The sequence below is a fragment of the Petromyzon marinus genome, chromosome 25, assembly GCF_048934315.1.
Source record: "Petromyzon marinus isolate PM22_M1 ecotype Great Lakes invasive population chromosome 25, UKy_Petmar_22M1.pri1.0, whole genome shotgun sequence".
Taxonomy (NCBI): Eukaryota; Metazoa; Chordata; class Hyperoartia; order Petromyzontiformes; family Petromyzontidae; genus Petromyzon; species Petromyzon marinus.
Genome location: NC_133691.1, coordinates 11,973,956 through 11,999,100, shown reverse-complemented (window position 1 = coordinate 11,999,100; position 25,145 = coordinate 11,973,956). Strand labels below are relative to the sequence as shown.

Below are 25,145 nucleotides of genomic sequence, written 5' to 3'. Positions count from 1 at the left end.
TTACCGAGTAACTTGCCAAATGAATGAGTTTGGTGAGTTACCGAGTAACTTGCCAAATGAATGAGTGGGTGAGTTACCGAGTGACTTGCCCAATGAATGAGTTTGGTGAGTTACCGAGTAACTTGCCAAATGAATGAGTTTGGTGAGTTAGCGAGTAACTTGCCAAATGAATGAGTGGGCGAGTTACCGAGTGACTTGCCAAATGAATGAGTGGGTGAGTTACCGAGTGACTTGCCAAATGAATGAGTGGGTGAGTTACCGAGTGACTTGCCAAATGAATGAGTGGGCGAGTTACCGAGTAACTTGCCAAATGAATGAGTGGGTGAGTTACCGAGTAACTTGCCAAATGAATGAGTGGCTGAGTTACCGAGTAACTTGCCAAATGAATGAGCGAGTTACCGAGTAACTTGCCAAATGATTGAGTGGGTAAGTTACCGAGTAACTTGCCAGATGAATGAGTGGGTGAGTTACCGAGTAACTTGCCAAATGAATGAGTGGCTGAGTTACCGAGTAACTTGCCAAATGAATGAGCGAGTTACCGAGTAACTTGCCAAATGAATGAGTGGGTGAGTTACCGAGTAACTTGCCAGATGAATGAGTGGGTGAGTTACCGAGTAACTTGCCAAATGAGTGAGTGGTGAGTTACCGAGTAACTTGCCAAATGAATGAGTGGGTGAGTTACCGAGTAACTTGCCAGATGAATGAGTGGGCGAATTACCGAGTAACTTGCCAAATGAATGAGTGAGCGAGTTACCGAGTAACTTGCCAAATGAATGAGTGGGTGAGTTACCATGTAACTTGCCAAATGAATGAGTGGGTGAGTTACCGAGTGACTTACAAATGAATGAGTGGGTGAGTTACCGAGTAACTTGCCAAATGAATGAATGAGTGAGTTACCGAGTGACTTGCCAAATGAATGAGTGGGCGATAGAGTAACTTGCCAAATGAATGAGCGAGTTACCGAGTAACTTGCCAAATGAATGAGTGGGTGAGTTACTGAGCGACTTGCCAAATGAATGAGTTTGGTGAGTTACCGAGTAACTTGCCAAATGAATGAGTTTGGTGAGTTACCGAGTAACTTGCCAAATGAATGAGTGGGCGAGTTACCGAGTGACTTGCCAAATGAATGAGTGGGTGAGTTACCGAGTAACTTGCCAGATGAATGAGTGGGTGAGTTACCGAGTAACTTGCCAAATTAATGAGTGGTGAGTTACCGAGTAACTTGCCAAATTAATGAGTGGGTGAGTTACCGAGTAACTTGCCAGATGAATGAGTGGGCGAGTTACCGAGTAACTTGCCAAATGAATGAGTGAGCGAGTTACCGAGTAACTTGCCAAATGAATGAGTGGGTGAGTTACCGAGTGACTTACAAATGAATGAGTGGGTGAGTTACCGAGTAACTTGCCAAATGAATGAATGAGTGAGTTACCGAGTGACTTGCCAAATGAATGAGTGGGCGATAGAGTAACTTGCCAAATGAATGAGCGAGTTACCGAGTAACTTGCCAAATGAATGAGTGGATGAGTTACTGAGTAACTTGCCTAATGAATGAGTTTGGTGAGTTACCGAGTAACTTGCCAAATGAATGAGTTTGGTGAGTTATCGAGTAACTTGCCAAATGAATGAGTGGGCGAGTTACCGAGTGACTTGCCAAATGAATGAGTGGGTGAGTTACCGAGTAACCTGCCAAATGAATGAGTGGGTGAGTTACCGAGTGACTTACAAATGAATGAGTGGGTGAGTTACCGAGTAACTTGCCAAATGAATGAGTGGGCGAGTTACCGAGTGACTTGCCAAATGAATGAGTGGGTGAGTTACCGAGTAACTTGCCAGATGAATGAGTGGGTGAGTTACCGAGTAACTTGCCAAATTAATGAGTGGTGAGTTACCGAGTAACTTGCCAAATTAATGAGTGGGTGAGTTACCGAGTAACTTGCCAAATGAATGAGTGAGCGAGTTACCGAGTAACTTGCCAAATGAATGAGTGGGTGAGTTACCGAGTGACTTACAAATGAATGAGTGGGTGAGTTACCGAGTAACTTGCCAAATGAATGAATGAGTGAGTTACCGAGTGACTTGCCAAATGAATGAGTGGGCGATAGAGTAACTTGCCAAATGAATGAGCGAGTTACCGAGTAACTTGCCAAATGAATGAGTGGGTGAGTTACTGAGTAACGTGCCAAATGAATGAGTGGGTGAGTTACCGAGTAACTTGCCAAATGAATGAGTGGGTGAGTTACCGAGTGACTTGCCAAATGAATGAGTGGGTGAGTTACCGAGTAACTTGCCAAATGAATGAGTTTGGTGAGTTACCGAGTAACTTGCCAAATGAATGAGTGGGTGAGTTACCGAGTGACTTGCCCAATGAATGAGTTTGGTGAGTTACCGAGTAACTTGCCAAATGAATGAGTTTGGTGAGTTAGCGAGTAACTTGCCAAATGAATGAGTGGGCGAGTTACCGAGTGACTTGCCAAATGAATGAGTGGGTGAGTTACCGAGTAACCTGCCAAATGAATGAGTGGGCGAGTTACCGAGTAACTTGCCAAATGAATGAGTGGGTGAGTTACCGAGTAACTTGCCAGATGAATGAGTGGGCGAGTTACCGAGTAACTTGCCAAATTAATGAGTGGTGAGTTACCGAGTAACTTGCCAGATGAATGAGTGGGCGAGTTACCGAGTAACTTGCCAAATGAATGAGTGAGCGAGTTACCGAGTAACTTGCCAAATGAATGAGTGGGTGAGTTACCGAGTGACTTACAAATGAATGAGTGGGTGAGTTACCGAGTAACTTGCCAAATGAATGAATGAGTGAGTTACCGAGTGACTTGCCAAATGAATGAGTGGGCGATAGAATAACTTGCCAAATGAATGAGCGAGTTACCGAGTAACTTGCCAAATGAATGAGTGGGTGAGTTACTGAGTAACTTGCCAAATGAATGAGTTTGGTGAGTTACCGAGTAACTTGCCAAATGAATGAGTTTGGTGAGTTACCGAGTAACTTGCCAAATGAATGAGTGGGTGAGTTACTGAGTGACTTGCCAAATGAATGAGTGGGCGAGTTACCGAGTAACTTGCCAAATGAATGAGTGGGTGAGTTACCGAGTAACTTGCCAAATGAATGAGTGGGCGAGTTACCGAGTGACTTGCCAAATGAATGAGTGGGTGAGTTACCGAGTAACCTGCCAAATGAATGAGTGGGCGATAGAGTAACTTGCCAAATGAATGAGTGGGCGAGTTACCGAGTAACTTGCCAAATGAATGAGTGGTGAGTTATCGAGTGACTTGCCAAATGAATGAGTGGTGAGTTACCGAGTAACTTGCCAAATGAATGAGTGGGCGAGTTACCGAGTAACTTGCCAAATGAATGAGTTACCGAGTTACTTGCCAAATCAATGACCGGTTTAGTTACTGAGTGACTTGCCAAATTAATGTGTTGGCGAGTTACCGAGTAACTTATATACCTGTCAACCCACGTGGTTTACCCCGTATTCTTGAACAGGGAAATTGAGGTTCCAGGTCCATGCGGCGTACAGCCGTTTCAATACGGGCAACAAAAACACGTTTTTTTTGTATATTTGTTTGTGTTTCTCCCTTGTGATGGGATTTTGTAGGATGAACGTTGAGATTTATAAGGGCAAGGGGTGACCAATAAGGTCTGAATTGGCCTGTAATAAGGCAGGCACTGATAAGGGGTTGACAGGTATGGACTTGGCAAATGAAAGTGTTGCAGGTTGAGTGTCATGTTACGTACAGAGCTGCTACTGTACAGTACTTTCACATTAAACATAGTGCGGGAAACGGTAATATGAAGCTCAACACAATGCAGAGACCACCACCACCAGATCTCGGACCAAATAAATTCCTCGCACACAAACACTAATTCTCGGACTGCTCGGGTTAAACCCCGGGACAGGTGGGAACCCCATCGCAAACCGCGGGCCCCCGGGCGCGAACTTTGACGGACATTGCCACCGTGGCCAGATCCGCCTTCACATTCCACAGTCCGCGTAGGCGACTCCCGCCGTGTCGGCTCTTTTGATTGGGCTACGCTGCAACACGCGCTCAGCGTCGACCAATGGGACGCGGCGACACCGCGGGCCGAGCTTATACGCTGTACGCTTTTAAAACGCGCTACGCCAGGAAGAACCCCCCACCGCCGCCTGCCGCCTGCCGCGCTCGGATCAATGGCTACGGCGTTCGAGGACGAGGGCGAGGATGAGCTCGCCTCGCTCGCCTCGCTCCTCGGCGACTCGCTGCCGGCGGGCTGGCGCGACAGCGGCGACGTGGGCCTCTACCTGCACGAGCTGAGCTCGCACGGCGTCGAGTGGCTGCGGCGGGAGCCCGAGCGCCTCGCCGAGGAGCGCGGCCGCGTTCAGCAGCAGACCCGCGAGCTCGCCTACCACGACCACGGCACCTTCGTGCAGACGGCCGAGTGCTCGGCGCGGGTGCTGCGCGACTTCGGCGACGTCGAGGAGCGCCTGGGGGCCCTGCTCGACAAGCTGCCCGCCTTCGGCGAGCGCTGCCGACGCTTCGCGCGCGACGCCGAAGGCCTCGGGGCCCAGCGGCGCACGAACGCCCTGACGCTGGGCCGACACACCGAGCTCCTGGAGCTGCTGGAGGCGCCGCAGCTCATGGACACGTGCGTGCGCAACGCCTACTACGACGAGGCACTCGAGCTGCTCGAGTAGGTGAACACCCCCCCCCCCTCCCGCGAGTATAGGTGACCCCCCCCCCCGCGAGTATAGGTGACCCCCCCCCGCGAGTATACGTGACCCCCCCCGCAAGTATAGGTGACCCCCCCCGCGAGTATAGGTGACCCCCCCCCCCGCGCGAGTATAGGTGACCCCCCCCCCGCGAGTATACGTGACCCCCCCCGTGAGTATACGTGACCCCCCCCCCCCGCGAGTATAGGTGACCCCACCCCCCCCCCCGCGAGTATAGGTGACCCCACCCCCCCCCCCGCGAGTATAGGTGACTCCCCCCCCCGCGAGTATAGGTGACCCCCCCCCCGCGAGTATAGGTGACCCCACCCCCCCACGCGAGTATAGGTGACCCCCCTCGCGAGTATAGGTGACCCCCCCCGCGGGAGTATAGGTGACCCCCACCCCCCACGCGAGTATAGGTGACCCCCACATCCCCCCCCCCACGCGAGTATAGGTGACCCCCCCCCTCGCGAGTATACGTGACCCCCTCCCCGCACGAGTATGCGTGACCCCCACTTCCACCGCGCGAGTATAGGTGACCATTCTGAATTGGTGACCCGACTCCCCGACCTGGTGACCTGACCTGGTCACCTCGCAGGGAGCCTCCATGGTGGAAAAACTAAGATACAAATGCAGTCTCCCGACTCTGTCATCCACTCTGCCTGTGTCCCCTCTGGCTGCCGCTCTGTTTGTGTGCTCTGAAGAATGGCTATTACCCAAAACGTCGCCTATTATAGCCATACATTATTTATTGTTTTACATTTTAATGCCATACACAGTGTTGTTGACGAATGTGTTGGAGGTTTGTCTGTTGTTTGTGCACCACTGCCAACGCAGCAGCAGCAGCAGCATCCCCACATCCGGCCACTCTAATGACAGCTCAACCCCGAGCGCCGGTCGCGGCTGAGCTTGATCCCCACCCTCCCTCCCCCACCACCACCACCGCTGTCCACCTCCACGCAGGTACGTGAAGCGTCTTGAGAAGCGCCACGCCTCCATCCCCGTGGTGGCCGCCATCGTGAGCGAGGTGCGCGCCTCCGCGCAGCTCATGCTCAGCCAGCTGCTGCAGCAGCTGCGCACGGCGCTGGCGCTGCCCGCGTGCCTCCGCGCCGTCGGCTACCTGCGCCGCATGCGCGCCTTCTCCGAGGCCGAGCTGCGCCTCAAGTTCCTGCAGGCGCGCGACGCCTGGCTCGCCGCGGCGCTGTCGGCGTTGCCGCGCGACGACCCCTACGCCCGCGTCGCCAAGACGGTGGAGGCCTGCCGCGTGCACCTCTTCGACGTCGTCACGCAGTACCGCGCCGTCTTCGCCGACGACGACGCGCCGCCAGAGGCGGCGGCGTCGTCGTCGGTCGGCGTCGGCGAGCGGGACTCGGCCCGCGAGGGGGCCCTCTTCCACGCGTGGGTGGCCCGCAAGGTGGCGGACTTCCTCGCGACGCTGCGCGCGGCCCTCCGCGCCGGCGTGGGCCCGCGTCTCGATGCCCTCGTGGGCCAGTGCTTCTACTTCGGCCTGTCGTTCGGGCGCGTGGGCGCCGACTTCCGCGCGCTGCTGGCGCCGCTCTTCCAGGAGGCGGCGCGCGAGGCGCTGGCGCGGGCGCTGGCCGAGGCGGGCGACGCGTTCCGGGACGACATGGACGCCTACACGCTGGTGGCGACGCCGCTCAAGCTCACGGGCGGCGCGGGAATCCGCCCGGAGAGAGGGGTTGGCGCCCAGGGTGCGGCAACCTGGCAGCAGCAGCAGCAGCAGCAGCAGCAGGCCGGAGCGTCGTTGCAGCCGCCGGCATCGCTCATGGACTTCCCGCCGCTGGGGTACTTCCTCAACAACGTTCTGGCGGCGTTCAACGAGCTGCGGCTGTGCTGCCCGCTCGCGCTGGCGGAGGATGTTGGGGCCTGCGTGGAGGCCACGCTGGTCGGGGTGAGGTCGGGGTGCGGGTGAGGTTCGGGGCGGTGGGTGGGGGGGGTAGTTGAGGTTGAGGTGTGGTCAAGGTGAGATTGGAGTGTGGGTGAGGTTGGGGTGTGGTCCACGTGAGTGCAGTCAGGCTATGGTTGGTGTGTAGTTGGGGTGTGGGCGAGGTTGTGGTATGGTCGGGGTGAGGTCGGGACGTGTGTACAAATCCGCTGCTAGTGGAGGGTGGTGGCTGTCACGGCCGGTTCAGATCTCGCTCGCCACCGCCGTCCTCGCACTCCTGACACTCTCGCAGCAAACAACACTCGCCCAATCCCGGTGCTGACGAACAGCGCAAATGCAGCCCACATGGTCGTATCACCCACAGCCTGGCAGGGGGTCTGCCAACGGCAGATGGCAGACGTGCGTTCGCACGGTGACTGGTAAACCACGTTAGGTCGAGGGCGTACGTGACAATTGGATTGCGTCTGCGGTGCCGGTAAACGGCAAATGCTGGAAAAGCCAGGGGGCTCGTAGGGAGGGTCCAGGCTGAACCGCTCGCAAACAGACGGTTCCTAGTTAGCCCTTTTTGCGATGATGTGCATGTACCATTGCGATGACGTGCATGTACGTACGTCCTAAGTAAAAGGCCATGCGGGAGGGCGTGTGGCACAGTTTGACACCGGCTATCGTAGAGTTCGGTCGTGTCGCTACAGTTCTCTGCGGTGAGTACAATGTCTTTAATAGACAGCAGCGCTACGCCTCTCTAAATAAAATTAACACTAACCGCGTGCACGTTCCGAGATTCAGTGGTGAATGGGACTCGACCTGCAACTTGCAGACGTCTCGGAACGGGAAAGGGTGAATGATGTTCCAGACCTATTGTCTTTCCGCTGCTTGATGAGTGCCTCCACACGCCGTATGGGTCGTATCTGACCATACTTCACCCCGCTGAGTCAGTGCGGGAGACTCGATGTGGTTTTCGTGCATAATTGAAATGCCAGGCGATGGTGGTTATGATGCACGTGGCCGTAGACTAACATTGCCCATTGACTAACATTGCCAATAGATTTACACTGCCCATTGACTAACATTGCCCATAGACTTACGCTGCCCATAGACTAACACCGCCCATAGACTAACACTACCTGTAGACTAACACTGCCCATAGACTAACACTACCCGTAGACTAACACTACCTGTAGACTAACACTGCCCATAGACTAACACTACCCGTAGACTAACACTGCCCATAGACTAACACCGCCCGTAGACTAACACCGCCCATAGACTAACACCGCCCATAGACTAACACCGCCCATAGACTAACACTGCCCATAGACTAACAAACTGCAGAGTAATATTATGTACAGAGCTAAATGGAAGGAAGGGGGCCGTAATCTCCGACCCCATTGAGAGAGGACACGGCTCGCGTGGAAAGGGAGGGTATCTTTTCATGAGGGGTTTGAGTCGCTCAGAGGGCCTACTGGCAGCCGAAGGTGCCAGGCGCCGCTGTGTGTGCGCGCACCTCACAAGCGATCGTATTGACCGCGATTGCCATGACATTCCGACACTGTTTACGGAGCGCGTCTTGGCAGCGCCGGCCGCTCGGCAGACTCCCGCCCGGCTGGTTATGCGCTCGGAGGGGAAAAAAGAAAAAAAATACCGGCATTGATTTGGATCAAAGCTGGACTGTAAACGGCCCCTGGGTTCTGTGAAGCTGCGAGGCTGCACTGTACTCCCAGCAATCGCCCCCTTTATTTGAAGCAGGTGACACGAGCCCAGACGAATTCTGAAAGGCAGGTGTGGGCATTCCACACTCGTCACCGGCCGTGGTCGGTCCACTGCTGTGGGTTAAGGCCGCCCCTCCGAGCCGTCGATTCGTGTCGCAGTCCCCTGGGACGAGAGTCGGAGGGAGGACATTGACGTTTGTGTGTCGAGGTCATGCGGATTTTTTTTCTTCACGGGTTGTAAAGTTAGGAGGCCGTGATTGCCAATTCTGACGATGCCATCACACCTCACCGCTGTTGCTGCTTGCCGCCTTCCAGTCGTCGTCGGTCATGTTCTAATTTTAGATGCGCAATTTCCTGTGTCCTCGTAAGGAGGAATGCCACCCCTAACGGAAAATGTATTCTGAAAGAAACGTTTCAGAGTTAGGCTCCGTCCGGCCGTCCTCGGCTCAACTATCAATCTGTGGTTCTCGGTCAGATGCGTCTCGTATTTATTACGCGTACGTAACCTCGCCTCTCAACCACCCTCCTCGCCATTCACTGTCCCACCAACTCTTGTGCCACCCAGAAATTACCAAATGGCCCTGAACGCGCCCGATCTCGTCAGATCCTCGGAAGCCGCGTGAAGTGTGAGCCCGGTTTACGCTCGGATGGAGAGACTGCCCGGGAAATACCAGGTGTTATAGGCATGGGCTTCGAGTTGGCCAGCAGATAGGCACCGCAGCAATGGTTTCTTGGTGACGTCTGCTTGGTGCTCTGAATGTTACCCAGCTCGTGTGCATGGCTGTTCTCTGGGCAGTTTCTTACCACGCGCCAAACACTCTCAGAGAAGAGTGTTTAGTCTTAAGACGATACGGGGGATATCTGTGTTTGTGCGTGCGTGTGTGGGGAGCGGCAGTGTAGCGGTTGGCACGCTACGCTACGAACCCGGCCACTCGAGGTTAATTCCCACGCACGGCCAATACCGGTGACGATTATCTGAACCAGTCCTAGTCCTCCCCTAGGTCGATTCGGCCTCAAATGAGTACCTGGTGAGATGTGTTAACATCGCCACTGGGGAGACAAAGGCGGCCGGGCATGGTGCTGGCCACACACCTCGTGCGGTGTGCCGGCCTTCACAAGCGCCACTCGCTTGCAGCACTTGCCCCAACAGTCTGTTAAGCTTATCCGGGTGATCTTTGTCTTTTGTGTGTACTAAGCGCAGCAGTTAGCGCTGCGCTGTGCGACTCACCCGGCGACCCGAGTTCAATTCCCACTCGCGGTCGACACCGGTGACGATTATCTGGACCGGTCATCGGCCTCCCCAAGGTCGACTCTGCCTCAAATGAGGCGCCTTGCCGGCCTTCACAGGCGTGACTCGCCTATGTAACAGCCCTTGCCCCAACAGTCCGTCGAGGCTACACGGGGGATTGTTCTCTTTGTGCCGTGGGCAGGCGGTGGACGCGGTGCTGGCATTCCACCGCGCGGAGGAGCCGGCGATGAGCGCCCGCGAGGCGGAGCTGTTCTCGCGCTTCTGCGCGGCGCTGGCGCGGGAGCTGGTGCCGCACGTCGACCGCTGCCTGCAGGCACTGTTCCCCCCCGCGGAGCTCGCACGCGCGCTCGGTGGGGGCCAAGCACACGCACGCACGCACGCACACACAAAAGACAAAAGACAAAGATCCCCCCATATAGCCTTAACAGACTGTAGGGGCAAGTGCTGTTAGCGAGCACCTATGAAGGCCGGAACGGTACACGAAGGGGGTGGGTGGCCAACACCACGCCCGACCGCCTTTGTCTCCCTAGTGGCAATGTTTGCACACCGCACCAGGTACTCATTTGAGGCTGAGTCGACCTAGGGGAGGCCCGGAACCGGTTCAGATAATCGTCACTGGTGTTGGCCGTGAGCAGGAATCGAACCTAGGTCGCCAGGTTCATAGCGCAGCGCGCTAACCGCTACACTATCGCTCCCCACGCACACACACACACACGCACGCACGCACACACCCACGCACACACCAATGCACACACAAAGACATAGATCAAGCCGTGTAGCCTCTAGCAAGATGTCCGGGGCAAGTGCCGTTAGCGGGCAACGACAAGAGGTGGGGCGTGGCTAGTACCACGCCCGCCCGTCCGCCTTTGTCTCCCCAATGATTATGTTAATGACACACTCATTTAAAACAGAGTGGATCTAGGGGGAAAACCAGGAGCGGTTCAAATATTCGCCACTATTATTGATGGTGAGTGGAAAATCGAACTCGGGTCGCCGGGTTCATAGCGCAGTGCACTGACATCTACATAAACCAATCCCCACATGCTCGCGCACCTGAATACGCCCATACACCTGTGCACGCACCTGTGCACGCACACACCTGTGCACACGCCTGTATACACCCTCGTACACACATGCACGTACCACCGTGACCGCAGTCAGACTCTGGTAATTTGTGTCGATTGCCGGGCAGCATTCGTAACCATAGTTGGTTCCGAGCCACCGGTTGGAAATTCCGCATTCCCCTGGCAGGGCCACTTCTCTCTGTGCCGTACACAAATCACTCTCTCAGCCATGTGTGAGGTCTCACCTAGGCCTGGGCGGAATGCTGAGTGGTGCTTTGCTTGTGTCCCCGTGTGCCCGTGCCTCCGTGTACCTGTGTCCCCCATTCCTCGTGTCCTTGTGTCTCCATGTCCACCTGTGACCTTGTCCCCGTGCGTCCATGCGCCTGTCCCCCCGTGTCTCCGTGTCTCTGTGTCCCCCATGTACCCGTGTCCCCCGTGTCCCCGTGTCCCCCATGTCCCCCGTGTCCCCCATGTACCCGTGTCCCCCATGTACCCGTGTCCCCCATGTACCCGTGTCCCCCATGTACCCATGTACCCGTGTCCCCCATGTACCCATGTACCCGTGTCCCCCATGTCTCCGTGTCTCTGTGTCCCCCATGTACCCGTGTCCCCCGTGTCCCCGTGTCCCCCATGTACCCGTGTCCCCCATGTACCCGTGTCCCCCATGTCCCCGTGTCCCCCATGTCCCCCGTGTCCCCCATGTACCCGTGTCCCCCATGTACCCGTGTCCCCCATGTACCCGTGTCCCCCATGTACCCATGTACCCGTGTCCCCCATGTACCCATGTACCCGTGTCCCTCGTGTCCCCCGTGTCCCCGTGTCCCCGCGTCCCCCGTGTCCCCCGTGTCCCCCGTGTCCCCCGTGTCCCCCATGTCCCCCGTGTCCCCCATGTACCCGTGTCCCCGTGTCCCCCATGTACCCGTGTCCCCCATGTACCCATGTACCCGTGTCCCCCGTGTCCCCCGCGTCCCCGCGTCCCCCGTGTCCCCCATGTGCCTGCCGTCTGCTTGCTTGCAGGTGTCCCGCTGGCCCATCTCTCGCGCCTGGGCCACCTCGGCCGCTTGGACGTGGAGGCCATCGTCGCCCCCCTGGCGCCGCTGCTCCCTCCCGCGCCGCCCGAGCTGCCCCCCCTCACGCCGCCACCGCTCGTGCTGGCGCCCCCCCATTCGGGACCCCCGCCTCTCCCGCCCGCAAGCAGTGGCTCACCCCAGGCGATCGCCGTCCTCGGGTCGGTCCCCCCCATCCTCCCGGGCGGCCCACCGCTTGCCACCGAGGGCCAGCCCCCGCCGCGGGACCCAAGTCCTGCTTCGGACGCTCCGTCCGGAACAACGCCGCCCCCCCAGGATGCCCAAACAGCAGCAGCAGCAGCAGCGGAGGAAGGGGAAGGGCCCCCCACGATTTCACGGAGCCAGGCGGAGGAGGATTGAGAGAGAAACGAGGTTGAGGCAGCTTGTAGTGACGTCGTGCTGCTGCCCCCCTGAGTGAGACTGGTGGTGACCCGGGGGCGGCGGGGGGGGGGGTGTTGGAGGGGGCTGATGACCTCTGCTCGGTTCGCAAAGGTCACAACGGGCAGAGAGCGGCGTTTATGAAGCAGACACTGCTCATCATCTGGGACCACGGCGCTCACTCCGGTGGCGACGTTTTGATCCCGAAGAGAGGGTGGAGGGTGGTTGGTTGCGTGGGTGGGGGTGTTAAGGATTTGGGAGATGGTGGTGCAGCAGAAGGAGACCATTTTATATGTTGGTGTTCGTCTGGGGTCAGACTCGCACAGTAATTGTCAACGGGTTCGTGCGAGCGATGTCCGAGCTTGGAGGGGGTGGTGCCGTATCGAGTCGACCATTTCCCCATGGGAACTCTTAATTGTTGGCCAGGGGGCACAGCTTATGGCTCATCTCCTATGTCTGAAAGTTGTTTGTGGGGGGCGACATACAGCTGTTCCCTCTGCCCCCCCCCCCTCCCCGTGTTGTTGTTGAGTTGCGTGCTCGCTGCTGTTGTGCATTCCCGCACTGACATTTGATTGGAAGCTCTGGGGCGTGCGTGTCGCGGATCGGGAGATAACACCGTGTTTGCGGGTTGTGTAACGCGTGTTGCAACAGTGGGTGGGTGTTGGGTGTGTGGGCGCGTGTGTTTGCGAGCGCGCGGGGAGCGGTGGCGCAGCGGTTAGCGCCGCCGCTCGGCGGTTTAGCGCCGCGACCCACGTTGGATTCCCGCTCACGACTTAACGTCCGTGACGAACGATCTGAACCGGTCCCCAGGGGCTCACCCGAGTCGACTCGGCCATAGATGAGTACGTGCCTGGTGCGGTACTTGTTAGACATCAGCACTGGGGAGGCAAAAGGGGGGCCGGGGGGCGAGGTGGCTGGCCACCCACCTCTGGTGCGTGCCTTCTAGGTGCTCACCAATGGCACTTGCCCCCAGCACCCTGTTGAAGGCTATACGGGGGAGCTTTGTCTTTGTGCGTGCTGGGTGTCCCCACCTGACCGGTCGCTCGTTGCGGCAGGGACCCGGGGACTTTGTGGAGGACTCAACGCGGTGGTCCACTTAGTCCAGGGGTGACAGCAGAAGGTGGTGACTGCATAGACCGGCCAAGCCTTGCAATAAAAACAACATTACACAGTGCACTCTTGAGTCCACTTTCTGGATGAAGGCCTCCCCATGCATGCCGTGTTGGTTGAGGTCAGGTTCTCCCTACGCGTGACCACGTTGGTCGGTGCTGGTTGGTGAGAGGGGGTGAGTGGACCCAGGATCGGTTCAGGCATCGCACGCAACCCGTGTTCGCCGTGACTGGGAATCGAACCCCGCTCGCTGGGTTCGGAGTGTGGGGCGCTAACCACTGTGCCACCGCTCCTCTCCCCCCGAGTTAGCAGTTTCTGGACACGGCCATTCAAAGTGAATGATGCAATCGCTCAATATGGCCATTGAAAATTACTTTAATAATAAATGTATTTCAATGACCATATTGGGAAATCTTTTCAATTCAAATGTTCGCCCCCTCGGAGTGGGTGGGACTGACAAGTTGGACTCCTGGTCCTGGCTCCGTGCGGTTATTTACGTCGCCACGCTCTAGGGGTGGGGGGGGGGAGACAATCTCGGAAGAAACAATTCTGCGGCGGATCAGCAATTCGCTCCGTGCTTTTCGAGATGCACTTCCCCCTCCCGAACCAAAAAATAAAATGTACAGCGCTTGAGTTTTAAACAAATATATAAATAACGGAGCCCGGCCTGGATTCCTGCTCCCCATGGTCATCACGGCCGCCGCTAAACGGCGGCACATTTTTGTCGACAGATTTCACGATTAATGCGGAAAACTGCCAAGTACGTGCGTCGCTCCAAACAACACGAGCGGTGCGTTCCAGACGACTCCCAGGTCCGCTGTGCTCCGCTCCGGGATTCCGCTCTGCTCCCGGCCGGTGGAGTGATCGGCTCGCCATCGGAAGGATCCGAGTTCAGGCCCTGGTTGGGTTTGGGGGGTTAACTCGGCCCATCGTCACCATCCCTCCCCTCCGTGGGGCCAGCAAACAAGGACCAACTTTGTGGTGAAGTCAACATTGGTTGTCCCATGGTTAGATTCGCACCCCCGCCATGTGAACGTGGAATTCCCACCACAATGCTCGATTGAGCAGGGAATCGCTGAATTTCTGTTTATATTTCACACCTTGTCAGCATCTGCCCCCCCCCCCCATACACAACATTAAGACTTTCATTCCAGACATTCAGTTCCAGCAGCCCTGCTCCCAGATTCTGGGACAGCAATCTCGCACCTTGCCGACAGCTGCCCCCACGTCTCCCACCGCCGCCCCACCCGCCCACCCTCCCACAGCCGCAGGGCTCTTGACAGCTCGCTTTGTGTGGCGTACATCGCTGGCGTGCCGGCCCGGCGTGCTGGGCCGGCAGCCACGGAACTGCGTGGCGCGCGATCGCTTGGCGTCGCGTCTGGCGAGCGAGCCCTGCATCGCTGCTGCCCCCTGCCTCTCCCTCACCCCACCTCACCCCCCCGCCCTCCTCTCCCTACTCCCCCCACCATCCACGAGCCGCCGACGGCCGCCCTCTAACCCTGACTCGCACCGCCGATAAACGGCTCCAGAGGCGGCCCGGTCCGAGCAAGCGCTGCTGCCGTGCTGCTGCCACTGCGCGGGCCGCCGTGGTTCTTTGGGGGCCCCGAGTTCCGATTTTTTGTTTTCATCGCGCTGACGATTTGCGAGAAAGCCCGACGCCGCTGTGATGGATAAACTGCCATTGGCCGCCATAGGAATGTGGAATTTTCACCGCCGAGGACAGCGCCAGGGTGTGTGTGTGTGTGGGGGAGGAAGCATGGTTATATTTTTAAAGTCTTAAAAAGTCCCAAGTGGCTTTGAACTCGGTTCGTGTTTCTTTGGGGCTCAGCCAGAGGTGGGAATTCCACATTCCTAGGGCGGGGGGGGGGGGGAGTACATCTATATGGCAGGCGCTGTGTTTTTTAAATAGTAAGTATAAATAGGTGAGTAGCTCGATCCGGTTAAACTAAAACGGCAACCGGTGACGAGAATCACGAACTTGCCATCCACGCTCACGGACCCCACCCTTCCCGGGCACTCCCCGCTCTCCCTGCTCTCTCTCTCTCTCTCCCCACCCTCTCGCCTCTCCATTATAAAACACTTGTTCCTATCCCCTCTGCTGCTCGCTCCACTCTTTGTTTGTCTTCATCTCTGAGCTCCATTCCGCCTTCTTTCCAGAGCCCCCCTCTCCCTTTCTCCCAGCTCACCGATTTCCACTTCCCGATTCCCTCTCTCCATCTCTCTCTCTCCTCTCCACCTCTCCTTTCCCCGCCTCTCCTCGCTTGACACTCTCCCCCTTCCTCTCTATCCTCTGCCTTATTTCTCTTCTCTCCCCTCTTATTTCCATTCCCCCATCTCGCTCCACCATCACATCTCTAACTCTCTCGCTGCCTCTCATCTTCCCTTCTCCACTCTCCTGTCATCTTCTTTTTCCATCTCCTCTCAATGAATCCCCACTCTCTCCCCTCCCCGTGATCACCTCTCCCCCCCCACTCTCCCCTCGCTCCACTCTCTTCCTCTCCCCAGGCTCCTCCTCTCAACCCCGTCTCACCACAATGCCCGCGTGCCCCCCTTGCCCCCCCCCTTTGTCCCCCCCTCCCTCACCATCAACTCCCTTCTCTTCTCCCCCTCGTCTGCTCCTCTTCTCCCCCACACCAGCTCGGCTCCTGCTCTTCGCATCCATCGCCCGTCACCAGGTGAGTGTCCTCATCAAGTTGAATTACACGCAGGGCGTTGTGCAGATACTTTAACCGAGGTTGTTGGTGCAATTCCGAGAATGATAGGCCCGCAGCTTTTCAATTACGTGCACGTTAATAATAACATTGTTTTATAATGATGATGATCGTCATCATCATCATCGGCGGCTGTAGTCAATCCACTGCGGGATGAAGACCTCGCCGTGCCGACGCAGGGCGTCGTTTAAGCCTCTGCAAGGCTGCAACCGGCAAGAATTGCGATCGAATTTGCCGTGCAGCCTTTGCGTGAACACGGCGCGTGTTCACGTCCGTCCGCAGCGTGTGCACGGCGCGTGCGCGCGTGAACACGGCGCGTGCGCGCGTGGACGCGCTGCGGACGGACGAAGCCGAGTGCCGTGCACGCCGCGTGGTGTTCTCGAAAGGGCTTGGGAGGAGCTGGAATGTGGCACGGAGTCGCCGACTCTGGCCGTAACGAGAAACAATCTGCACCGTGTGGAATTCGGGCCTCAGACCTGGCTTACGTGGGTGGGGGGGGTGACATGCAGACTCGGCTGAACGTTCCGCGTACCTAAGTAACAAGTCCCACGAACTCAAACACACATGGCTCCGGACCACACGTGGTGTGGTCCGTGTTGTAACATCGGCGCCACGGCGGCGAGATGTTAACTACCTCGCCTGGTATGCAGGAGGTCGTGGGTTCGATCCCGACCCTGACGCCTGCTGCTGCTGCTGCTGTATATTTGGAGTTTGCGTCTCTCTTTCTCTCCCCGTTGTCGCGTGGATTTTTCTCCGGGTCCTTCGGTTTTTTTTCCCCTCCACATTTAAAAACGTGCGTCTAGAGTACTTGGCCGCTATAAACATCCACGTGATAAGCCACTTCGTTGAGCTATCATATGTGGCCAAGTTGCTTCTGAGTTATATAGCTCAGTGGACCTTACCTAATAAAATAAAACTAGTTTAGTATTTTTTAATAGGAATGCGGTAAACCACGCAACGATCCTCGTCATCGGTGGACTAAGTCATTCGCCTTCCCCGTGTAGTGTGACGCTGAAACCTGTACAAAGTGGGCCTACGCATGAGCACAACGTTGAAGTGCCTGCCCAATAGACTATCGAGCCTGTGCAGATCTGCGTTCATGGTTTTGGCCGGTGGTGGGAATTCCACATTCCTATGACCAGGCCCTGTCACGGCAGAGGAACAACTACCGTTGACTTGCCGGAAGTTGATGCACCGACAGAGACACCCAGATACTTATCACTGAACCAGCCACCTGCATAATCATCAGCCATGATCAGTCCACTGCTGGATGAAGGTTCTGCAAGCCGTTTCAGTCGTGGGGGCTGTTTGACCATACTTCACCACGCTAGCCAATGCAGGTGGGGTTGGTGTAGTGGGTGGCGGGTGCAGGCATGGTTCAGGTATATCGCCACTGATGTTATCTGGGTTCGTAGCGCAGTGCACTAACCACTGTGCCACCGCTCACCACAATCTAACGTGGCACCACCGTTGAAGGGAAACGCATCATACGCTTTTACGAACACAATATGACGATTATCGCGACATCACTGTCCCATAACTGTAAATTGTAATGAACAATTGTTATTGTATCGGTATTTGTGATTTGCTGTACTTTCATGATGAATAGAAATGCAGTTTAAAAGTTATTTAACTGCAGTTCGCTGAAATATGATCCTGTTTAACCCGGTGTAACTTTGTAACTTGTAACGCGTTTTAATATATTGACGCACGTGCGGTCAGTCATACACGCACGAGATTATGAAATAATTAGGGGTCGTCCCACGATCATGATGAGATCAGCTAAAACTAAACTTTTTTTTAAGCAGGTAAGGTCCACTGAGTTATATATCTATGTTTCAGAAGCGACCTGGCCGCAATTGATAGCTGAACGAAGCGGCTTATCATCACGTGCACATTTATAGCAGTAGTCAAATGCTCTAAACACGTGACGTTGATTCCAAATGTGGAGGGGAAAAACCGGAGCACCCAGAGACAAATTTACGCGACCACAGTGAGAGCGACACGCAAACTTCGAATATACAACAGGCGCCAGGGTCGGTCTCGAACACCACGACCCTCCTGTAAACCGGGCGAGGTAGTTAACAGCTTGCCACTGAGACGTCCCAGCTGATGGTGACAGCCCTGCTCTGCGTGCCGCCGGCTCAGGACGATACGTTGCTGAGCCGTTCGGCGTCGGTGGTGGTGGTGGCTACGGTGCACGTGGTCTGTAGTTCAGCGCTGTGGAAGCAGCAGCGAGGGTTGGTAGATCACGCACAGATATTGCGAAATTTATTTCGCGTGGGTTGGCCGCCAGGGGAAAAACCATGCAGCAAAAACTGTGGGCTCCCATCTATTTCCACCTGTATGGGATAGAGTGTTGCCCCCTCGCACGCACGCGTGGGCTTTCTGCGGGTTCTCCGGTTTCCTCTCACGTGTATAAATAACTCATTAACATCTTAATGTATAGAGGACGGCAGAACTTGGACAATTGTTGGTGGCGCTGGCTCCTTGCCGCGGGGCTGCTGCTGCCTTCCCGCTTGTCCGTGGCTCTTCGTCCTGGCGCCTCCGAGTCGTCCCCTCTCTCTCTCTCTCTGAGTCGTCCCCTTCCTCTCTCTGAGTCGTCCTCTCTCTCTCTGAGTCGTCCCCTCCCTCTCCCTGAGTCGTCCCCTCCCTCTCTCTCTGAGTCGTCCTCTCTCTCTGAGTCGTCCCCTCCATCTCTCTCTGAGTCGTCCCCTCTCTCTCTCTCTGAGTCGTCCCCTCCCTCTCTCTCTGAGTCGTCCCCTCCCTCTCTCTCTGAGTCGTCCTCTCTCTCTCCGAGTCGTCCCCTCTCTCTCTCTGAGTCGTCCCCTCCCTCTCTCTCTCTGAGTCGTCCTCTCTCTCTCCGAGTCGTCCCCTCTCTCTCTCTCTCTGAGTCGTCCCCTCCCTCTCTCTCTGAGTCGTCCCCTCCCTCTCTCTCTCTGAGTCGTCCTCTCTCTCTCCGAGTCGTCCCCTCTCTCTCTGAGTCGTCCCCTCTCTCTCTGAGTCGTCCCCTCCCTATCTCTCTCTGAGTCGTCCCCTCCCTATCTCTCTCTGAGTCGTCCCCTCCCTCTCTCTCTGAGTCGTCCCCTCTCTCAGTCGTCCCCTCCCTCTCTCTGAGTCGTCCCCTCCCTATCTCTCTCCGAGTCGTCCTCTCTCTCTCTCCGAGTCGTCCCCTCTCTCTCTGAGTCGTCCCCTCCCTCTCTCTCTGAGTCGTCCCCTCTCTCTCTCCGAGTCGTCCCCTCGTGTTCCGTGCTTCGCCCCACAGTGGCTATGTTTATATTATTGAACTATTTTGCGTGGCCTGAGAACTCTTTTCTAGAATTCATCCTTCTGGTTTTTACTTCCGGCATCCTATGAAGACTTCACGGCTGTACAGAATGTCCTAATCCTCACCAATCCCTTCTCTTTATATTCCTTCGCGAGTTGTTTTAACAGCCGCGTGTCTTTGTAGGTGTTTTTTTATCGTGACTTGTGTCAAGTGGCCATAAGCCTTGTGGTATTAAAGTCCCCTCTGTCAGTAACATTGTAATTATCTAAATATCGCAGACTCCAATTACCTCCAAAACAATTGACACAGCAAGTGATTTAATCAGTACAGAGCTATTTAATGTAGAACTCTTATGAACTTTAACATTGTGATCTCAACAACAACAAACAACAACAATAATAACGTATTTCCAGGAAATAAAACTTGTTTTTTTTTTCCATTATAGAATTAGCGCTCGTTAATAATCATACAAATATACTTTTAGCCAAACAATGCAATGCGACGAACGATCCACGATTTTCGCACGATGTGTATCGTGGGCCTCTCCGTGTCGCGGCAATTTGCAGCGTCCACGATCGCGCGGACGCTCGCGGACTCGCGAGCATCCGCTGAGCGCGGGGTGCTTCGGTGGGGAGCGGTGGCGCAGCGGTTAGCGCACTGCGCTACCAACCCGGCCAGCCGAGTTCGATTCCCGCTCACCACCGATGCCAGACGTATGTATGTTGACCTTCTTTCGCACCGTACGTAGCCAACGGCGCTAATCGCAGGATGGGTGAGTGTGTGGGTGAGTGACTATGTGTTTGTAGGTGAGTGACCATCTAAGTCTATATTTGCGTGTACGTTGAACTTTTTTCGCACCGTACGTAGCCAACCGTGCTAATTGTAGGATTGGTGAGTGTATGGGTGAGTGACTATGTGAGGAGGTGAGTGACCATGTGAGTCTATATATGTACGTTGAACTTTTTTCGCACCGTTTAACATCATCAGCATTGGGAGAGACAAAGACGGCCGGGCGTGGAGGTGGACACACCAGCACCCGTCGTGTGCTGTTCCGGCCTTCATAGGTGCAACTCGCGAACCGAAACGTGCCCCAACAGTCTGTTAAAGGCGACACGGGGCGACCGTGCTTTGTAATTAGAGTGTAAATAGTTTAATGTTCGCGATTCCGAGTTCAATACGTGCAAACAAATGTGTCTATTTGTTTGTGTTTCTCTCTTGCGATGGGACTTTGTAGGATGAACGTTGAGATTTCTAAGGGCACGGGGTGACCATCAAGGTCTGCGTTGGTCTGTAATAAGGCAGGGCACTGATAAGGGGTTGACAGGAATGGGTTCGCAATTAAGCTTCAAGAAGCGATTTTTTTCGTAATTTACTTTTCTGACGAATGTAACGGCCTCTAGTGGCTTCAGCAAGGGGATGGGGGGGGGGCGCGTGAACTCGCGATCCGCAAACACCGAAACTCTCCTCCACATACGCCAATTACAACCAATGCGGCCTTAATATAAAATATTTAAGATCGGCAACGTTTCGGGCAGAGTCCCCTCCTCTTCTTCTTCTTCACTTAAATTATTGATATGCCATGAAGAAGGGCCGTTCCCCCGAAACGTCGCCTATTGTATACATTTCCTTCCAAGGCCACGACACACACACGCGCTGTTCAGGGCGACCGTGCTCCGTGTTTTGCTGTTTGCCGCTCTCCTAGGGCCCCAACGCCGCAGCGGCAGAGTCACCGCAGACCTCACACCTTGAACGGTGAACGGCGAAATGTTGCACTCGCGATTCGGTGGGTGTGTCGAGATCTCGGCTCGGCAGATGCCCTTATCGATTCATCAACGTAACGTGTCTCTCAACGACGCCGACACACGCGTCATAGGTAACGAGCAATAGCGATTTTCTTGCTGTGGTTTTCACACCTGATGATGATTGCTTGTGTTGCAGTCGAGACGTCGTGAGAATTTTATTGGTTTATATTTTTATTATTTTATTGTTTCCCTCCTACGTGACTTTACCGAAAGAACCAAGAATAGAATAACAATTGGTTCATTTATTCCAGTAACAAAACTAATCATGCAAAGCACCCGCGTACATATTTGTGATATTAAAAAAAACTGATAACATGCGCGCCACAGCGTGGAAGTCAACGGCGGTTATCCTATGGGTAGCCTCGGCCCCGCCATAGGAACACCGAATGTCCACCACTGACTCCATGACACTGTGATTCATCCGCACTCGTAACGCGTCGCTGTAGCCGCACATTAGTCGCTCGCTCTCGAGGAGAGAGAACAACTTCATTTGCCACAAAACTCTGCGGTCCTCCGTATATTAAGATGTTTTCGTCCAATTGACGAGTGTTAATGCTGCACGTGGGAGCAAACCGGAACGCCCGGAGATAACCCTCGCGTGCCAGGTGGGGGTTGGTAGCCCCTACTTCATCAGACCGGTCAGCGAGGATTATTTTTCTCTACAAGTCAGGGTGAATTACGCTGAACGAAACTAAACAATGTTTTATTTTGCCAAGCAAGGCCTACTGAGCTATGAAGCTCTTTTTCAGAAGCGACCTGGCCACAAATGATAGCTCAACGAAGTGGCTTATCATCATCGCGTGTAAATGCATAGCAGTCGTCAAATACTCTAAACGCGTGACCTTGCTTCTAAATGTGGAGGGGAAAAACCGGAGGACCCCGAGAAAAATCCACGCGACCACCGGGAGAGAGACACGCAAACTGTATCGAGCCCACGACCTCATGTAGACCAGGCGAGGTGGTTAACATCTCGCCACCGTAGCACCCCACGCACACTGAGCGGAATCCCAATGATAATCCCCGATTAAAGCTCAAGGAATTGAATTGAATTTGCTGTCTTTGCAATCGAGCGTCATTTTAATGTTACACTTGTATTGCCTATAATATAATAATTTTCATTCCAATTAAAATATTATCATGACCACTGTCGTTATGATATTTGAATGACTGTACACTGCATGGGGGTTCCGCAGTGTGCTGTGTTCGGGCTTCGTACTGCGTGCTGTTTGGCACGATGTCCGACGTTTCGCACCAGGTGCTGGGAGCTCCTTCCTGGAAGTGCAGACGTTCCCAGCACGTGGGTGTCCGAAGTTTCGCGCCACGTGCTGGAAGTTTGTCCACTTCCAGAAGAAGTTCCCAGAACGTGACGCGAAACGTCGGACATCGTGCCGAACGACACCACGCATCAGACGGCTGTACCTTAATTATCTCCCGAGTTACATCAACTAAATCCAAATTACAGTCTCATGATAGCCACGAGTCTAAGATGAATACCCATACAATACTACTCATAGTATAACCACTGTACTAATAGTATAACCACAGTAATTATTACAATCATTTCCTAATGAGCACCACGTTAGAAAACATCACGAAAACCATCACTGCTAGATTAACCCCCCCCCCCCCCCCCAAGGCCTCGACAGTCTTGTGATGTGAGTAACGATCTCACGATTTACAACTGAACACGGCATGCTTTTGAATCGCTCCATCTCCGCTTTGTGTGTCCTCTGTGGCGCGCGTCATCCCCCACCCACCCACCCTTGGGCTGCCACTAGAAACCTCCAATTATCACGGTTGGCTACGTACGGTGCGAAAGAAGTCCAACGTACACACACTCCGTAACCAGCCTCGACCCCACGGCCACCGTCTCTCGTCTCGCCGCCTCTCCTGCTGCTCACCCCAAACCCCGTGACTCTTTGATTAGCAGGGTGATGTCTCTAACCTGCGAGACACTCTCGAACCCACGTGTTCCTCTCCCTGACTCGCAGTGAAAACCATGCTGACGTTAACTTACAAACTATAAACTAAACCAAAACTATTTTTGTTTCATTTCCCACGTGAGTCCCGCTTGAGCTATATAGCTCTTTATCACAAGCGGTCTGGCCGCAAATGATAGCTTAACGAAGTAAGCTTATCATCACGCGGAAAGCATGGTGAGTCTTAATGTGGAGGAACATGCAAACTCCAAATATACAACAGGCGTCAGGGTCGGGGTGGAACCCACGACCTCCTGTATACCAGGCAAGGTAGTTAACATCTCCACCACGATCCATGTGTAGATACCCCACGGCTGAGTGGATGTTTGCGAGAAGCGATGGTGCCGATATCTTTACATGGGAGACTGCTTACGAAAACATGTATTTGCCTTGACGTTTGTGGGGGACGCGCGGAGGCTTTTAATTAATTTAACATCTCGCCGTGGTGGCTATGAGATGTTAACTACCTCGCCTGGTATACAGGAGGTCGTGGGTTTTATCTTGACCCTGACGCCTGCTGCTGTATATTTGTAGTTTGCATGTCTATTTGCTCGTGTTCGCGTGGATATTTTAATCCGGGTCGTCCGGTTTTTCCCTCCACATTCAGAATCAACATCACGCGTTTAGAGTCTCTGGCTGCGATACATTTCCATGTGATAAGCCACTTGATTGAGCTATCATTTCTGGTAATCAGGTCGCTTCTGGAAAATATCGATATAGCGCAGTGGGTCTTCCCTGAATCTATCGGTAGAATTGGCCACACCATTCCAAATATAACAGCATCTATGTGTTAGCTTGAGACGTAGTCTTGAGACTCCGTGCGGTTAGTCCGTGACATTTCATGTTGATGAAATTTCACAGCGTGCTCGAATTGTACAAACTCTGCTCAAGACCAAGATCCCCCGTATAGACTTAACATACATTTGGGGCAAGTGCTGTTAGCGAGCACCTATGAAAACCGGTATGGCACACGAGTGGGTGGGTGGCCAGCACCACGCCCGTCCGCCTTTGTCTCCCGAGTGGCGATGTTTACACGCCGTACTCATTTGAGGCTGAGTCGACCTCGGGGAGGCCCAAGACTGGTTCAGAAAATCGTCACTGGTGTTGGCCGTGAGCGGGAATCGAACTTGGATTACCGGGTTCGTAGCGCAGCGCGCTAACTGCTACACTACCGCTCCACACACCAACTCTGCTCAGACACACACTGGCACACACACACCGTGAGGGTGTTCGGTGAAGCCTCGTAGCCTGGGACATGTGGGAAACACGGCAGCGTTTGGTTGTGGGCTACACCCTGCTGATGAATCTCAGAGAAGTTGAGACTCGGTGAGACTTTCGCCGCATAAACAACTTAACCCATCAAAATTAGAGCGTGTCCCTTATCAATAGCAGGTGAGTGCCACTTTGTGTGGAAGACCAACAGTGGTTGTCCCATGGATAGACTGCGCCCGCCGCCTCCACCACCATAGGAACGTGGAATTTCCACCACTGGCTCCTGCGGGGCTGGACACAGTAGCTGATGACCAACGCCATGGATGTCTCTGTGAGCGGGATCTCACCCCACTCGCCGGCCTGCGTGGGTCTTCATCAAAACCGGGTGAGCGCTCGCATCCCCCAAATTGGAACGCCCCACATGTCTCGGCTGCCGACGAGAGGTCACGGGGTACGGTCTCTGTGTTTTAATCCAGCCAGACTCCAATCCCATAGAGAGCTGAACTCAAAAAACAAAGATTCACCGTGTAGCCTTAACAGACTGTTGGGGCAGGTGCTGTTTAGCGAGCGCCTATGAAGGCCGGCACGGCACACGAGGGGGTGGGTGGCCAACACCAAACGCGGCCGCCTTTGTCTCCCCACTGCCGATATTTACACATCGCACCAGGTACTCATTTGAGGCTGAGTCGACCAGTGGGAGGCCCTGGACCGATTCAGATAATCGTCACTGATATTGGCCGTGAGCGAGAATCGAACTCGGGTCGCCGGGTTTGTAGCGCAGCGTAGATCAACACTACACTACTGCTATGTATGTGTGGGAGCTGAACTCACACATACACACAATCCTAACCGCACTCGCACACACTGAACCCTACACTCTGCACACACCCCCACGTGTGCCAGTCGCATCGACTTCCACACAGAGACTACATTAACTACACAAGGTGGTGGTGGTGGAGGTGGAGGTGGGGTGGTTGGTGGTGGGGT

The 25,145-nt window shown here is 54.8% G+C and overlaps 1 protein-coding gene and 1 long non-coding RNA gene across 3 annotated transcripts in view; both read left to right on the top strand.

Moving 5' to 3' along the window:
- Window positions 1–3,731: 3,731 nt before the first annotated feature.
- COG8 (component of oligomeric golgi complex 8) lies at window positions 3,732–13,248 on the top strand. The gene is made up of 4 exons (XM_032960237.2): window positions 3,732–4,684; window positions 5,667–6,615; window positions 9,749–9,917; window positions 11,649–13,248. The coding sequence occupies exons 1-4, from the start codon at window positions 4,185–4,187 to the stop codon at window positions 12,056–12,058; spliced, it is 2,028 nt and encodes a 675-aa protein (XP_032816128.2). The 5' UTR covers window positions 3,732–4,184; the 3' UTR covers window positions 12,059–13,248.
- Window positions 13,249–14,446: 1,198 nt separating this feature from the next.
- LOC116945749 (uncharacterized) overlaps window positions 14,447–25,145 on the top strand; it is a 32,223-nt gene continuing 21,524 nt past the window's right edge. The window contains exons 1-2 of one of the 2 annotated variants that reach the window (XR_004403363.2): window positions 14,447–15,861; window positions 24,416–24,543. This is a non-coding gene — a long non-coding RNA (uncharacterized LOC116945749). The remainder of the gene's footprint in view (window positions 15,862–24,415; window positions 24,544–25,145) is intronic. The other variant, XR_012945259.1, reaches the window with a different exon arrangement.

Excerpts from the sequence above, each read along its gene's own strand:
- COG8 (XM_032960237.2), top strand. The coding sequence starts at position 4,185 with ATGGCTACGGCGTTCGAGGACGAGGGCGAGGATGAGCTCGCCTCGCTC. Across the intron at positions 4,685-5,666 it reads GAGGCACTCGAGCTGCTCGA|GTACGTGAAGCGTCTTGAGA; the intron begins GTAGGTGAACAC and ends ACCTCCACGCAG. Across the intron at positions 6,616-9,748 it reads TGGAGGCCACGCTGGTCGGG|GCGGTGGACGCGGTGCTGGC; the intron begins GTGAGGTCGGGG and ends TGCCGTGGGCAG.